The sequence below is a fragment of the Fusarium vanettenii genome (assembly GCF_000151355.1).
Source record: "Fusarium vanettenii 77-13-4 unplaced genomic scaffold NECHAsca_164_unmapped, whole genome shotgun sequence".
Taxonomy (NCBI): Eukaryota; Fungi; Ascomycota; class Sordariomycetes; order Hypocreales; family Nectriaceae; genus Fusarium; species Fusarium vanettenii.
Genome location: NW_003315726.1, coordinates 4,794 through 19,468, shown reverse-complemented (window position 1 = coordinate 19,468; position 14,675 = coordinate 4,794). Strand labels below are relative to the sequence as shown.

The 14,675-nt window shown below is 45.5% G+C and overlaps 4 protein-coding genes across 4 annotated transcripts; 2 read left to right on the top strand and 2 right to left on the bottom strand.

The window, feature by feature from the left end:
* Positions 1-3,613: 3,613 nt before the first annotated feature.
* NECHADRAFT_73308 (uncharacterized protein) lies at positions 3,614-5,065 on the top strand (the record flags this gene model as incomplete). The annotated part of the gene is made up of 2 exons (XM_003039126.1): positions 3,614-3,902; positions 3,987-5,065. The coding sequence occupies 2 exons, from the start codon at positions 3,614-3,616 to the stop codon at positions 5,063-5,065; spliced, it is 1,368 nt and encodes a 455-aa protein (XP_003039172.1).
* A 991-nt stretch (positions 5,066-6,056) lies between these two features.
* On the bottom strand, positions 6,057-8,766 carry NECHADRAFT_89468 (uncharacterized protein; the record flags this gene model as incomplete). The annotated part of the gene is made up of 6 exons (XM_003039124.1): positions 6,057-6,149; positions 6,206-7,329; positions 7,401-7,822; positions 7,876-8,197; positions 8,492-8,499; positions 8,729-8,766. 6 exons carry the CDS (start codon positions 8,764-8,766, stop codon positions 6,057-6,059), a joined length of 2,007 nt encoding a protein of 668 aa, XP_003039170.1.
* A 1,473-nt stretch (positions 8,767-10,239) lies between these two features.
* NECHADRAFT_89467 (uncharacterized protein) lies at positions 10,240-11,567 on the bottom strand (the record flags this gene model as incomplete). The annotated part of the gene is made up of 5 exons (XM_003039123.1): positions 10,240-10,672; positions 10,721-10,953; positions 11,018-11,244; positions 11,297-11,333; positions 11,385-11,567. 5 exons carry the CDS (start codon positions 11,565-11,567, stop codon positions 10,240-10,242), a joined length of 1,113 nt encoding a protein of 370 aa, XP_003039169.1.
* A 1,213-nt stretch (positions 11,568-12,780) lies between these two features.
* NECHADRAFT_56638 (uncharacterized protein) lies at positions 12,781-13,653 on the top strand (the record flags this gene model as incomplete). Its single annotated transcript, XM_003039125.1, has 1 exon — positions 12,781-13,653. One exon carries the CDS (start codon positions 12,781-12,783, stop codon positions 13,651-13,653), a length of 873 nt encoding a protein of 290 aa, XP_003039171.1.
* Positions 13,654-14,675: the final 1,022 nt, after the last annotated feature.

Sequence of the window (14,675 nt, the reverse complement as noted above, 5' to 3'; positions counted from 1 at the left end):
AATTATAAACTTTTTATTATATATTATAAAGAAATAAATATATAAATAAAATATATAAATTAGATATTAAAATAATACCTTTAATATTATATTAATTATAAATAAACTAACTAAGTCGAGAAGCTATTAGCTACTTAATTAGCCTATAATATAACTATAAATAAAAATATAAAAATTATATTAATATATATTAATTTTAGATTTATTCTAAATATTTATTAATAATTATAAAATATTATTATTAACCTTAAGGTAATCCTCATTAATAATTAATTATATAACTTATATAAAGAAATATAAATAAAACTTAAATTTATAAAAAATAAAATAATAACTTATACTAATAAGAAAAAGATTAAAGAATTAACCTTCTTAAAGAGAAATATAATTTACCTTATAATAAAAAATATTAAAATAAAATAATAAAATAAAAAATTTAATTATAAATATATTAAACCTTATAAAATTAAAAAAAAATCTTAAAATATAATTATAAATTAAACTTATTACCTAAGGTTAAGCTATATTTAATTTTTTATATTTTATTATTTAAATTAATATAAGATATTATTTAAATAAAAATAAATAATAAACCTAATATAGACGTTAATAGACTAAAATAATATATTATAAAAGCTATTCTTAATATAAATAAGATTAATAATAAAATAATATATTTTATTAAATAAAAAAATTACTTAGACTTAGAAAATATATAAGAACCCCTAGAATACCTTATTAATATATAATACCTTCTAAAAAATTTCTATTAATAATATTAAAAATAAACTTATTAAGATTAATTATATCTTAATTAATTAGGTTAATTACCCCTAAGGAATAGGCCTTTATTATAATAAATAATTTATTATAAAGCTTACTTAATTTATTTAAAATATAAAAGCTATAATTAAAAGCTTTATTACCTCGCGCTTTAAGAAGATACTTTTATTAATAAATATAAGCTAATTTAGTTATTATTACTTCTAAAGTAGCCTTTACTTTTACCTCTTTATTTTTAAGCTTTTTATATTTATAAATATTTTTCGCGATTATAATATTAGCTAAAAATATAAAAAGGTATATATATAAAAAAGGACTTATAGAAAGAAGCTATATTAATATTATTATATATAACCTTAGTATTTATATAATTAAAAATAATAATTAAAATAATTAGATATTATTTTATAAAAAAGACCCTAATAAAAATATTAAATATAAAGTATAATTTTAGACCTAAAGGTATTAATATATATTAAAAGACCTTATGCCTTAGAAAGTTTATAGAAAAAAATAATATATTTAAAAACCTAGCTTAATATTATATTAATATAAAAGGAATTTTTATAGGTCTAAGTTACTTATTTATAACGCTTAGTTGCAAAAAGTAATCTTAAGGATAAAACTAATAGAGGGGAGACCTTATATTATAGCTATAATATATACTAAGCGGGGAAATATAATAATATTATTTAACTAAGTATAGGACTAAAAGGACTAAACTTTATTCTTATTAGTCCCTAGACTAATAGCTAAGAACTAAGGTCTTACCCTAGACTAATATCCTTATATAATAGTCTAAGGCTTAATTACCTAAGTATATAAAATATATTTATTATATTTTCTTATATAATAATTATTTTAGCTATTAATATAACTTAGTTATACTTAATACCCTTAAGTATATTACTAGATATAATATTATACCTTTAAGGCTATATAATATAATCTAGTACTAATATAAACCTATATGACTAGTTTATCCCTTAGAAATATCCTCTCGTCATAGGACCGAATGTCGCTCGCATCAGTCCAGGGACCGAACGTCGAATGCATCGGTCCTACCCTGGACCGAACAAAGAGAACATCGGTCCAAGGGTTAACCACAAAGTATATAGAACACACTCATTGCACTTTCCTATGTAATAGCTACCTCAGCTATTAATATAACTTGGTTATACTTAATACCTTTAAGTATATCACTAGATGTGACACCCCTTATTCAAGCACAGCGCGACTAGTCTTATCTGCCAATATAAACCCAGCACGACCGGTTTATCCCTTGGGAATATACACGATCGTCACAGATCTGAGGTAACCAAATACGCACAAATTAACGCCTCTGCTTTGCTTGTTTAGAGTTTATTCTTAGTCTCTCTATTGCTTTCTATTTGCGCTTGTAATGGAAAGAAATGATGCGCCGAAGTGTCCGGAAGCATACCTGATTATCGATTGCAGAAGATAATACGGCCTATGAGATAAACCGATCTTTGCGAACAAGACATATAATATATCGCCTTTTATATGCATTAAGTGCCCAGGGCCGCCCAGACCGGGGTTTACTTTCGACGCTTCTTGTCTCTGCAAAGCGTTTCTTAATTGCCCTGACAGCCTTATGGTCGGTGCCTATCTTGCTCGCGACTTGGCGCTAAGACATATCGGCCATTCGTATACCGATCATTGCGCCTTTCGCAACGGGACTCCATTCTTGGCCTCTCTGATGATTTGCGGTCAGAATGGTACTGAATTTATGAGGATTAGACATTGTTGTGATGAATTATGTGTGTTAGAAGAAGGAGAGTGAGTCGGCGTCATTACGCGTTGAGATGCGGGGCGCGTCAGGTGGGGGCAGACTTTAGTCACATAATTGTACCTTATCTTGTAACGTTAGGTGTTACATTCGGGGGACCGAACTTGACCTCGGCATTTGTTCACGACTGAATATATATATTAGCCCCATATGATGACAATCAAAATGGCACTGCTTTCAAAGTTCTAGAGAAAAGTGGCTAACCCACTCCGTTGCAAGTTCTTGCGCAGTGACGCTGCACTGGCCGTCGAGATATGGGACCGACGGGTTTATCGCCAACCCTCAAACATGCGATTCACACCTACACATGATACGTACACCCCTATTGCTAAGCTGTGTGTTATAGTTCTGACCCTTTCGTCGCAGCAGCGGGAGCTTTTCCCACCCAAACCCGGCGGCCCGGCCGGCGCGCGGGTCCAACAAAGTTTCGAGGTGCACTTTGTTGAGTCTTTGGGTGTAACGTGTTCCGTCGGTCCCAACCCCAGGGTAGGTTGGTAAAGAGTGGGATTGGAAAGCAAAATACAGGAATAACACAGCGACACACATCACTCACTCACTCACTCACATGTGAATCCTCAGTGTGTGGACGATCCATCTCGCATCACCTTGCTCTCAACTTCTCCTTCCTGTCCCTGTCTTTTCGTCTTCCTTCTCCCGCATCTTCATTCTTTAACATCATCACGAGCAAGGATGTGTTGTTTTCGACTCCTCCCCGTTCCTGTTGCACTGCTAACCCAACTCCCAAGGGAAAATTGCCTCCTGTAACCCACATACTCGCCTGGATTCGGGTCTGACGTGAAGCCTTTTGGCACCACCCCAACAAACCGACGACCTGCCGATCCATCCTTTCTCTCCCTCTAGAGCGCCTTACTATCTATATCCTAGCTTCCACCTCCCATTTCGCTTTCGGAATACCACCCTCATCGTGGTTTTTCGCATTGGGTGAAGAGTCCTGCTAGTTCCTCGTCGTGGTCGACTCTCCCTCAAGCAGTCCCACCACTTGTTTGACCACCGCTCAAGATGTCGTCGTCGTCTTTGGCCAGCAAGGAGGCCGCGGCCTTCCCGGACGGAACCATCGAATACGAGCCGCTCCGAAGCAATACCAAGTATAATCCCAAGAAGGTTCACATTGCCGACACTCCAATGACTTGGCCCAACATCCACCTCCACATTAACTGGCTCAACACCACTCTCATCATCATCATTCCCATCATCGGCTTTATCTCTGCCTACTGGGTCCCTCTCCACCTCTATACCGGCATCTGGGCCGTCATCTTCTACTTTAACACCGGCCTTGGAATAACTGCTGGTGAGTCCGTTGTTCAAATGTGTTCCAATCAAATGTCCTCTCCTTCCGCTAGTTGTTGATACTGACCTTCCCACCATTTTGTAGGTTACCATCGTCTTTGGGCTCACACCTCCTACAAGGCCACTACTCCCCTCAAGTTCTACCTGGCTGATGTCGGTGCTGGCGCTGTTGAGGGCTCTATCCGCTGGTGGTCTTACGGCCACCGTGCTCATCACCGGTACACCGACACCGAAAAGGACCCCTACTCCGTCCGCAAAGGTCTTCTCTACTCCCACGTCGGGTGGATGGTCTTTAAACAGAACCCCAAGCGCCAGGGTCGAGCCGATATCACCGACCTTAACGAGGACCCTATCGTTGCCTGGCAGCATCGCAACTACTTCAAGTGCGTCATTTTCATGGCCCTCGTTCTGCCTACCATCGTCGCTGGTTTCGGTTGGAGCGACTGGCTCGGCGGTTTCGTCTACGCCGGTATCCTCCGAACCTGTTTCGTCCAACAAGCCACGTTCTGCGTCAACTCCCTCGCCCACTGGCTCGGTGAGCAGCCTTTCGACGACCGAAATTCACCCCGTGACCACGTCATTACCGCTCTCGTCACCCTAGGTGAGGGCTACCACAACTTCCACCACGAGTTTCCTTCGGACTACCGAAACGCCATCAAGTGGTACCAATATGACCCCACGAAGTGGTCCATCTGGATCTGGAAGCAGCTCGGCCTTGCCTACGACCTGAAGCAGTTCCGCCAGAACGAGATCGAGAAGGGCCGTGTCCAGCAGTTGCAGAAGAAGCTCGACCAGAAGCGTGCCACCCTCGACTGGGGTATCCCCCTGGAGCAGCTCCCTGTTGTCCACTGGGATGACTTCGTAGCCGACTCCAAGAACGGAAAGGCCCTCGTTGCCATTGCTGGAGTCATTCACAACGTCGCCGACTTCATCAAGGACCACCCCGGCGGCAAGGCCCTCATCTCTTCCGCTGTTGGTAAGGATGCCACCGCCATCTTCAACGGCGGTGTATACAACCACTCTAACGCCGCCCACAACCTCCTGTCAGCCATGCGTGTGGGTATCCTCCGCGGTGGCTGCGAGGTTGAGATCTGGAAGCGCGCCGAGTTCGAGAACAAGGACGTCACCTACATGAACGACTCGGCCGGTCAACGCATCGTCTGAGCTGGTGCCCAGGTCACCAAGGTCATCTAGCCCATGGCCAGTGTTGCGCAGGTGTCCGATGGTTGTCAAACTTTGATATCTCCCGGAAAGTGCGCTTGACCTGCCCCGGCCCCCGGCTGGCCTGCGCACTGTCGGTCGCTCTGGGTTCCTGACTTTGGCGAGGCCGGCGCTAAGACCGAAGGTTGGTGATGTTGATGAATTTTTTTTTTTCCTTTAGGATGTCTTTGAGGTGTCGACGGCTATGTTTATTGTAGCGCCTATTGCTATTAGTTGCGGCTGCTTTTCAGCGGGGCACACTTGCACCGTTACTTGATCTGAGGTGTGTCTTTCGAGGAGTCCGTTCAACATCTGGGCGTTGCCGCCCGAGTGGGGGGTCAGCGACTCATTGATGGACGTGCATCTTCTTTCTCGAAGTTGTTGGCTTTCCTTTTACCGCTGGAAAACTTGTTGTATATGTCTTGTGTCATCGCAGTTGAGTTGTCGTCGATGGCGGCTGCTGAACTGCCCGAGGAGACCAGACGTTCTAGGCCGAGACTGGCAGTGAAGGCAGGCGAAGAGACGCCGGATGCTACTCATGATAGTTCTGGTTTTAGGGTATCCCCCATACTCCATGCAAAATCTCACATTTTGGAGAGAGGTTCTGTATTTCGTAGTGTATTCATGTGATACACAGCGTCGTTAGATCATCCTGATCGCCCAGCGCTAAATGCTCTGATCGTTGATCCCGCGAATCTTTGTGGCTAAGGTGTTCATGGATCTTGATCCCCATCATGCAACTCTGCTCACGTTATACGTGTGACTATGGGGCGAGTAAGTCCTTCATTGGGCTGTTGCTTCGAACCATGTTGTTACTAATAGATGCCTCGTCGAGCGAACACCTAAAGCTACAATACGCACATAAAGCATTCGTGCTAGGATATAAATCACAATAGCGGTGTCATTGTTCTCCTCTCCTTTGCCCGTCTCCATCTTTTTTCATCATCTCTCATCTTCAGGGCGAATTCTTCAGACACTCATCGATTTCCTTCTTGAACTTCTTACGAATGACTTTCCGGTTCAGCTTATGCGTGGCAGTGACAAGTCCCTGGGTATCGGTCAATATGGCTGCACCTAGATAGCTCTGGGTTGTTTGAGGCTTACGCTTGGTGGGGTCCACTCCTCATCGGTGATGACGACGCCGGACACAATTTCCATGCCAGCTAGGCCAGAGCGCTTGCCGGTACTCTGAAGATCCTTGAGGATGAGGCTGCGGACCTTAGGGTCGTAGTACATGCTGTGCTCATCTACGCCTAGGCCCTTAATCTTCTCAACGAGAACGGTCTCGTTGGGCATGATGACTGCGATGGGGCGGGAGTGTTGAGAGTCGGCGTGTACCATAACGTTTATTATGGTTTGGGTGCCTCGGTAGACAGACTCGAGCTTCTCCAGGGCGATATACTCACCGCCCTGCGTCTTGACAAGATTCTTGACACGGTCGATGACTCGCAGATGGCCGTTGTCGTCGAACTCGCCGATATCACCAGACTTGAACCACCCATCGCGAGTAAGGGCCATATTCGTCTCCTCGGGGTTGTCATAGTACTCTTTCATGGTCGGAACACCCTTAAGCCATATCTCACCCTGAGGAACCTCTGCGTCCGTCGAGTATCCAATATCGGGAGTGGAGACCAATTTCACTTCAATAGCAGCAGGGACAGGGCCAATTGCATTGGGTGAGTACTCAAGTGGGCAACCCAAGGCGCCGTTGGCACAACTTTCAGTGAGGCCATAACCAGCCAGCATAGGGGCGAGGACCATGGACAGGAAGTGCCTGGTGCCGGCGGAGATGCCGCTAGCACCGTTCATGGTGAATCGAAGTCGGCCACCAGTCAGTTCCCGAACCTTGCTGAAGACGATGTTGTCAAATATCCCAGCTCCGGGGAGCTTGTTTTTAGACATGAAGGTCTTAAAGCTGAAGGCGCTCCAGAAGAGCGCCTTGACGACAGGGCTAGAGGCGTCGAGCTTGGCTATGACGCCCTTCTTGACGGTTTCCCAGATCTGAGGAACCCCGACCATGACAGTGGGCCTGAACTCCCGCATATCACCAGCGCAGTTCTTCACTGAGGAGTCGGCGAGCGTTCTGGGGTTACCGTATCCGAGGGTTCCGCCAATGAACAAGACGAGGTTCTCAAGCGCCATCTCGAAGACGTGGGCTAAAGGCAGGTAGGCAAGCACGTCCTCCTTGTCGCTAACGCATTCTTCAACACAGGTATAGAGACCGGTAACTATAGCCGAGGGAGTCAGTCAAGCCCGTACATGGGGCAAGTAGTGTGTAAGGATAGGATTGCGAATATACCTCCAGCAACGAGCGCCTCGTGCGTGATGCAGACCCCCTTGGGAGGACCGGTAGAGCCGGAGGTGTACATAATGCAGTAGAGGTTGGGGCCTTTGGCCGGCACCGGATCGACCGGGTTGTCCTCGCCCATCTTTCGCAGCTCCTCGAATGTCAGAACCTTGAACTCGGCGTGGGCGTGCTTGAACTCTTCGATCTCATCCCCAGTCGCGAATATGCAGCCCTCGTTGACAATGATGGTCTTGACGTTGGACTTCTTAAGGGGGCGGGCGGCAATCTGGAGGAGGTGAGGGTCGACGTACATAGCGTCGGCCTTAGTCTGGAGGAGGGTGTGTTCAAGGCCGCTTTCGCCAAGTGTATCGTAGGCGGTGACTATAGAGATAGACTGGGAGGCGCAGCCGTGGGACATGGAAATCCAGCTTATGCTAAGGAGATTGTGAGCGCGATCCGACGTGAGTTGACCACAGGAGAAACATACCTTGTGGTACCGAAGAGATGAAGCTTGTGCTTCGATGTCAGGCCTAATCTGCGCAAGCCATAGCCAACCTGAAGTGCAAGCTGCTCGTACTCCTTGAATGTCAAGTACGAAAATTTTGAGAGCTCGAATAATTGCCACTCCTTCTCGAGCTCCTGGATCTCGCCGTCAACGACCTTCTGGACCTTCCTCCTCTCCTTATACAACTTAACGAGCTTCCGGGAGCCGACGGCGCGGTGGTTGGGGTAGACGCGCGCGCTACGGCGGACGATATCGAATACGGTGTGGACGTCGTTGACGGGACGGTCGATGAGGCCGTCCTTGGCTCGGGGATGGCGACGCGGGACGGTGCATCAACTGCCCATAGGAGCTTATAGCGCTGTTACGGGTAACCAAGCCGTAACATCTTAGTCTAGACTGACACGTATTAAGAGAAGTAAATAAATCCTAAAAAGCACGGTCTAATTATATTAGATAGAGTAGGAAGAAAATTAAGATACTACTTTTTATTTAAGGCTTTAAAGTAATAACAAAAGGTAGCTTGCTAACAGACACTCTAGGTAATAACTCTAATTAGCTAGACTACTTATTAGGTTCTAGATAAGCTATAAACACATACTTATTAGCCTAGCTAGTTAGACTTCCTTATTATATTATATATTAAATATATTAAATAGCATTTTAAATCCAGGATTTTATATGTATTTAATTTGAATTATGATTTTAGCTTAACGTATATGTGTGACGGCAGTCACAGCTGTGGGCACCTTAGCCACTGCGCCACGGGGCAAAAGATTGTGCTATAATCGCTATTGTAGCAATTACAGAAGGTGCAACAACTACCTATAGGGCTTACAGCGCTGTTACGGGGGACCAAGCCGTAACAATATGCATAGCTTGCGTGACAAACAAGTATACGTGACAGAATGTATATTTACCTTAAAGAATAAAATTAAGGAATTTCTTAAAATTTAAAATATAGCTTAAAATATCTATAATTTTAATATTATATCTATTATATAATAACTTATCTTATATAATCTTTAAAAAAAATCTAAATAAATCCCTTATAAGGTAGTATATAAAAAAGGAAATTCGCACTATGTACTTAGCTATATCCTTATAAAGGGATTTTTTTAAAAATATAAAAAAATTATTATTAAATTTCCTAGAAAGTTAGGTTTATAAAACTACTCTTTTTAGGCTTATAGCTATTTTTCTTATACTAGCTAAGTAGTATAGGGTAAGCTATTTTTTGCGGTACAGTGCGCTGTCACGCATGCTTGTTTGTGTTACGGCTTGGTCCCCCGTAGCAGCGATTGAAGCCCTATAGGCAGTTGAAGCACCTTCTGTAATTGCTACAATAGCGATTATGGCCCAATCTTTTGCCCCGTGGCGCAGTGGCTAAGGTGCCCACAGCTGTGACTGCCGTCACAGTTTGTCACGCAAGCTATGCATATACGTTATTTAATTAATTTATTTAGCAGTTGTTTGATTACATTTGATCTATGGGCAGCGCTAGGGATACTCGGGTTACGCGTAATTATGGCAGTGTATAGGTCCAGAAACTACTTTCTCATAAGGTACCCCACCAAAAGTGTTGACACTGGAGGTTATGATGCGCATAGTAATATCGTGGCCAAATTATCTAACTTCGCATGATCGCCGAGGCCTTTTAAACTGGCAACTAGGAAAGGATTATCGACAAGACCCACAACTCTTCAAGAAGGGGTAGAAGTCCGCCGCAGCGATACGGCGCTATTCAGACGCTATCCAGCTATGTAGCCACACCACGCTGGACCAATCTCCGAAAGCTCTGAGCAATGGAGACGTTAATGCTTAAAAATGGAGGAAATAAGGTCTCGGTAGGATGAAGCGGAGACTTAGGACGAACGTCTTTCACTCAATGCACAATACATGCGCTGAAGCAGAGAAGGCAATGTCTCGGTTGTCGCCCCGTTTTATTGGGGCCCAGGGAGGACTGCATAGGTGCCACAGATAGACGGTATCCAGCGCGTAATCCAAGCATCGAGTACATCCGCCCCATCGTTATGATTAACTTGAGCTGACCTGAGGAGCATTATCGCGATCCATGGCCCGGGTACCGAATCGCCGCGAACGTGGGACGTTAAAGAGAACGAGGGACGTGCAATTAACTGGCTAGCCGACACCATCACTGAGAAAAGAAGACGCGTCGAGTTTGAATAAACAGTGAGAAATAGAACTATAGTTAGAAGATGAAGCATTGCCAAGCACGAAACAAGGAGAAATTGCTCCGAGGTGGAGGGACAGAGGAGCAAGATGATTGAGTGTATGTTTTCCTCAATCTGAAGGCAACTTCATGTTGCCACTAGGCTCGTGATTTGCCTATCCATATCTTCCCAACGGCCCCGCGAGTTCGTCCTGACTTGAATTCTCCGTTGGTTGCATCTCGATCGAGACAACATCGGCTGTTGTATCCTTTCTCGCTTCCAGTGACTGCGACATCCCCTCATGACTCGAGTCAATCTGGCTCCACTGCGATGGGTGTCGTGCGCGGCTGAAGACGCTAGTCTTGGTTCGAGTTGCGCTGTTAGGGCCTTTGCTTCTACCAGAACTCCGTCCAAATGCTGACTGGATGCTCGCCCAGGGCAACAGCTTGATGATAGGCCGGAGAGATGCAAGGCAGACGCTGACAACACCGCAGCAGTTTTCCACTATTGTCCAAACAACTGAATTGTCCATCGTCCAGTTGATCGGAAACGTGATAAAGTCGACAAGGATCAGGAGGCGCAGGCGCACAATCGAGGTAATGACAACACTAAATACAGTTAGTTTACTATCTGGTAAAAGATACGGTATTGTTTACAATCCACCCAGCAGGAAGAAGAATATGATGAAGACTTTCTGCGTCATGGTGATGTTAAGCTGCAAGACCTGCGGTACAGGCAGCAGGACCAGGACCAAATCGGCGACGATGTTTGGAACAGACGTCCCAAAAAAGAAGCCATTCAAGTTGACGCACTTGACTCCTGGTTTAGCTTTCGCCACAGGATCCCAAGCTGCTTCGACGGGGACGCATTGCAGTATCGCAACGATGAACTAGATGCAGCATGTCAGCACCATGAACCATATGCAGCGTCCAAAAAAAAAAAAAAAGTCTAACCGATGCGATGAACCAGAGAAGGATGAAGCAGCCGATGACTTGGATCGACCGTCGCATGTAGTTGGACGAAGAAAATACCCTCCAGTAGAAGCACATTATGGACAGCTTAAGAGAGAGCTGGTTGAGGTAGTAAAACAATTCTGCCACATAAGCGCCCTTTGTGTTGTAAATCATGAGTGCCGTATCAATCTTTCGCCTACCGTCGAGGATATCATCATGGGGGATGCCTAAGAAGTAGTAAGTTGTATGCCATCTATAATTGAGCGACTGCACGCATACAAGCGATAACACAAGCACAGAACCCGCCAGTCACCAACTAAAGCAGTCCGTCAGCCCATGGCGCATGAGGTACTCGGGAAACACACACCAGTCCAGTGGCCGCCAGCCAGTCGTCCCACCAGAAGGAATTTTTTGATATCCGTCGACTGAGGAATCGCAGGAGGACAGCTATAGTCGCTAGAGGATAGCAGATAGCCAAGACGGTGATGGTCCGCGCCCGAAAGGACTTGGTCATGAGTTTGATGTCGGAAACGTCAAGGTCGGCTGCCATCTTGTCGGTGTGAGAGTTCGGGCAGGCTGCAGTTCCGCGTCGAAAAGATTGGTCAGAGCAAACCAGGGAGGGAGCACTGGCTTTTGCAGATTTCTTGTACAGACGGATCCTGGCGAACTTGCTTTTGACAGGGGCCACCCGGGGAGCAGGGTCCAAGTCAGCAAGCTTCCTCACGAGTGGAACGGAACTTGCCACTGACTTGGCTGAGACAATGTCCAGCTTTCCGTTAGGTTCATCCTTATTGTGCAACCTTCAGCATGCTGATCACCAATGTATGAAACGTTGGCTCATTCCGTCGAACGCCTCCGCCGCGGAAAGTAGACCGGTGCAAGGACCCTGACTCGAGCCGCCTTTAACACAATTATATTGTTGATCAATCAGATCAGCAATTGCTAGTATTGGGGCGAATATCCCGTCTTATTCATCTCCCGCTAACTAAATGACTCCAACCCCTAGCGCCAGGCCTAACAGCTTATTTCTGTCCGCTCAAGCCTCGGGTAACACGGGTGGCGATGCCGGCGCTAGCGACACTCTTCCGCGGAACTTGATCCCGGTTGAGCAGATTGGGGAGGAGGAGTACGATCCCTGCTAGAACCAAAGTTAATTGTTGAGGCCCTAATGCGCTGTCATGTTGTTGGACGGAAGAGTGTACATAAGGCTGCACTCTGGTACTGAACGGGGGATCAACACAATTAAAATACACAAGAGTGAAGGTACACAAATTACTATATATTTTAACCGATTCTTTTCGTCATTATAATTCATGACTTTGCGCTTACCTACTATTGTGTGAGATTTTTCGTACACCCTGCTCATACTGATATTATGATCGGGGTAATACGGGGCTTGGTATGAGCGGGAATCACACCAATCTAGGCTACCGTCGGACTTGACCGCTCTGCCTAATTTACGGCGGGTTCCCACGACCTACTGCACACTTTGACATCAATCCCGCATGAGGCTCATTCTACTAAGCCAGGGACCCTGAAGATCGTCCAGCACGAGCCAATTGGGATGCCACTGAGTCCTTAATTGCGGCAATTTCGGCGTCGAGATGTGTTTTGACTTATATAATGCCTCCCCCGTGGTTGCCGCCCCAGTCTCAGTGATGTGCCATCGTTCTCGACACTAATTTTGTTGCAACGCCTCTTGGCAGGAATCAATATCTCCCAACGCCATGAAGCCCCTTTCGTTGCTTACCGGCCTTCTTGGTATGGTTCATGCAGCTTCATTGAAGCTCAAGGACACGTCGTGTACCGGCCTGGTCAAGACCCAAGATGGAGTCCATCTCAACTACACGCAAAGCGGGCCGCTCAACGGTCCGCAGATCCTTTTCATCCCCGGCTGGCGACAGACTGCTGCAGAATGGAAGAAGCAAGTCAAGTACTTCTCTTCCGCCGGATACCGCGTCACAGCATACGACATGCGCGGCCATGGCGAGTCTGAAAAGCCAGACTTTGGATACCGCATCAGCCGTTTCGCTGCTGACTTGAACGACCTGCTGAACCAACTCGACCTCAAGGACGTCAGCATCGTCGCTCACTCTATGGGGTCCTCCATCTCGTGGGCTTGGTGGGACCAGTACCCCGAGGCTCGCGACCGCATCAGCCACTTTGTCTTTGTCGACCAATCCTCCGTCCTCACGGCCGACCCTCACTGGACCGAGGCCCAGGTGAAGCAAGTATCAGCACTGTTCACTCCGATCGGAGTCTATGACCTCGCATTTAACATGACGGACGCCACGCCGCCCTTTGTCAGAAGCATGTTCACCGATTCCATCTCCGAGGCCGATTTCGAATGGGTTCTTGCTCAGAACAGGAAGATCAGCGATAAGAACGCTGCTACCCTTGTCATTGATCATGCATTCAGGGATTGGCGTGACGTTCTCCCCCGGATCGACGTCCCCTCTTTGGTTATTGCTGGCGAGCTCAGTGTCAACGCAGCTCCGGGTATCGCATGGGTGGCAGCACAAATACCGGGCGGTAGAGCATATACTTTCACCAAGGCGGAGAAGGGCAGCCACTTTATGTTTTGGGAAAACCCTGCGAGGTTTAATAGCATTGTTGAAGGCTTCATCACATCTTGAAATGCTTTACAGTACCATATATAGTCACTCATTTAACACCCACTCTTTTGCTTTGCTAGACTAATCTTTTCATGATAAAACATATATAAAACTCCGAGAGGTATATCGGCCATGTATTATTTCTCTTATATACAAAAGTTACCCTTATTATAAGGTAATATATAGTGCATCTTTACTAGCTACAAGCCTAGCTATAAGCTTAGCTATAAGTAAGTTATGTGACTTAATCTGTTGGATTGGGCCCTGTACAATAGCTCTGAGGGTGGTCACGTGCCTTCAATCGCCGGCCGGGTGATCTCCGGATAGTCGGCAGACTAGGCCCAATTAGGAAGGCCACGTCGTGGCCCAAAAGGGAAAGAGGGAATTCCCTTAAGAACAACAACACAAGCAATACACACAGGTTCAAGGATAAGCCCGACTTATCAATAGGTTCCCCTTATGTACCTCCTTGTTGATAGGGGTTGGTATAGGGCGGGGTACTTGCCGGAGCTCCTTGATAATTGAAGGGATACTAAGGACTAAGCCTTTATAATAATACATAACTCTTCTTAAAGCTTACTTAACTCCTCTAAGGTATAAAAGCTATATTTAAATACTTTAGTTATTACTTCTTGCCTTTAGTAATCGCGGGCTCGCTGCTGTGACCTGAGCCCCACTTGCCGTCTGGCCTCATTACTCCATTCCACAGAGAGGGGTCCATTCACGTCTTCGTTTCTGTCTGATCAGCATGCATAAATGTCCTCATGCGTTGCTACTTTTCTTGCCGCCTATTGTCCCCCACCTTGCTTGTCAGCTCCCTTTCTCCTTGCTTACGCGAAGACCTCCAACGCGTACTTTGCAAGGATCTAAACCAATTACGGTTAGCAGATCACTTAGCTTTTAGCTGCAATATAATAATAACAGCCCTCTACTAAAATTTTGAAAGATTTAGATAGTGCGTTAGCAGTGGGGCAAGTACGCGTTGGAGGTCTTCGCGCAAGCAAGGAGTTATGATAGATTCTTGTGCCGAAACCGTCGACAGC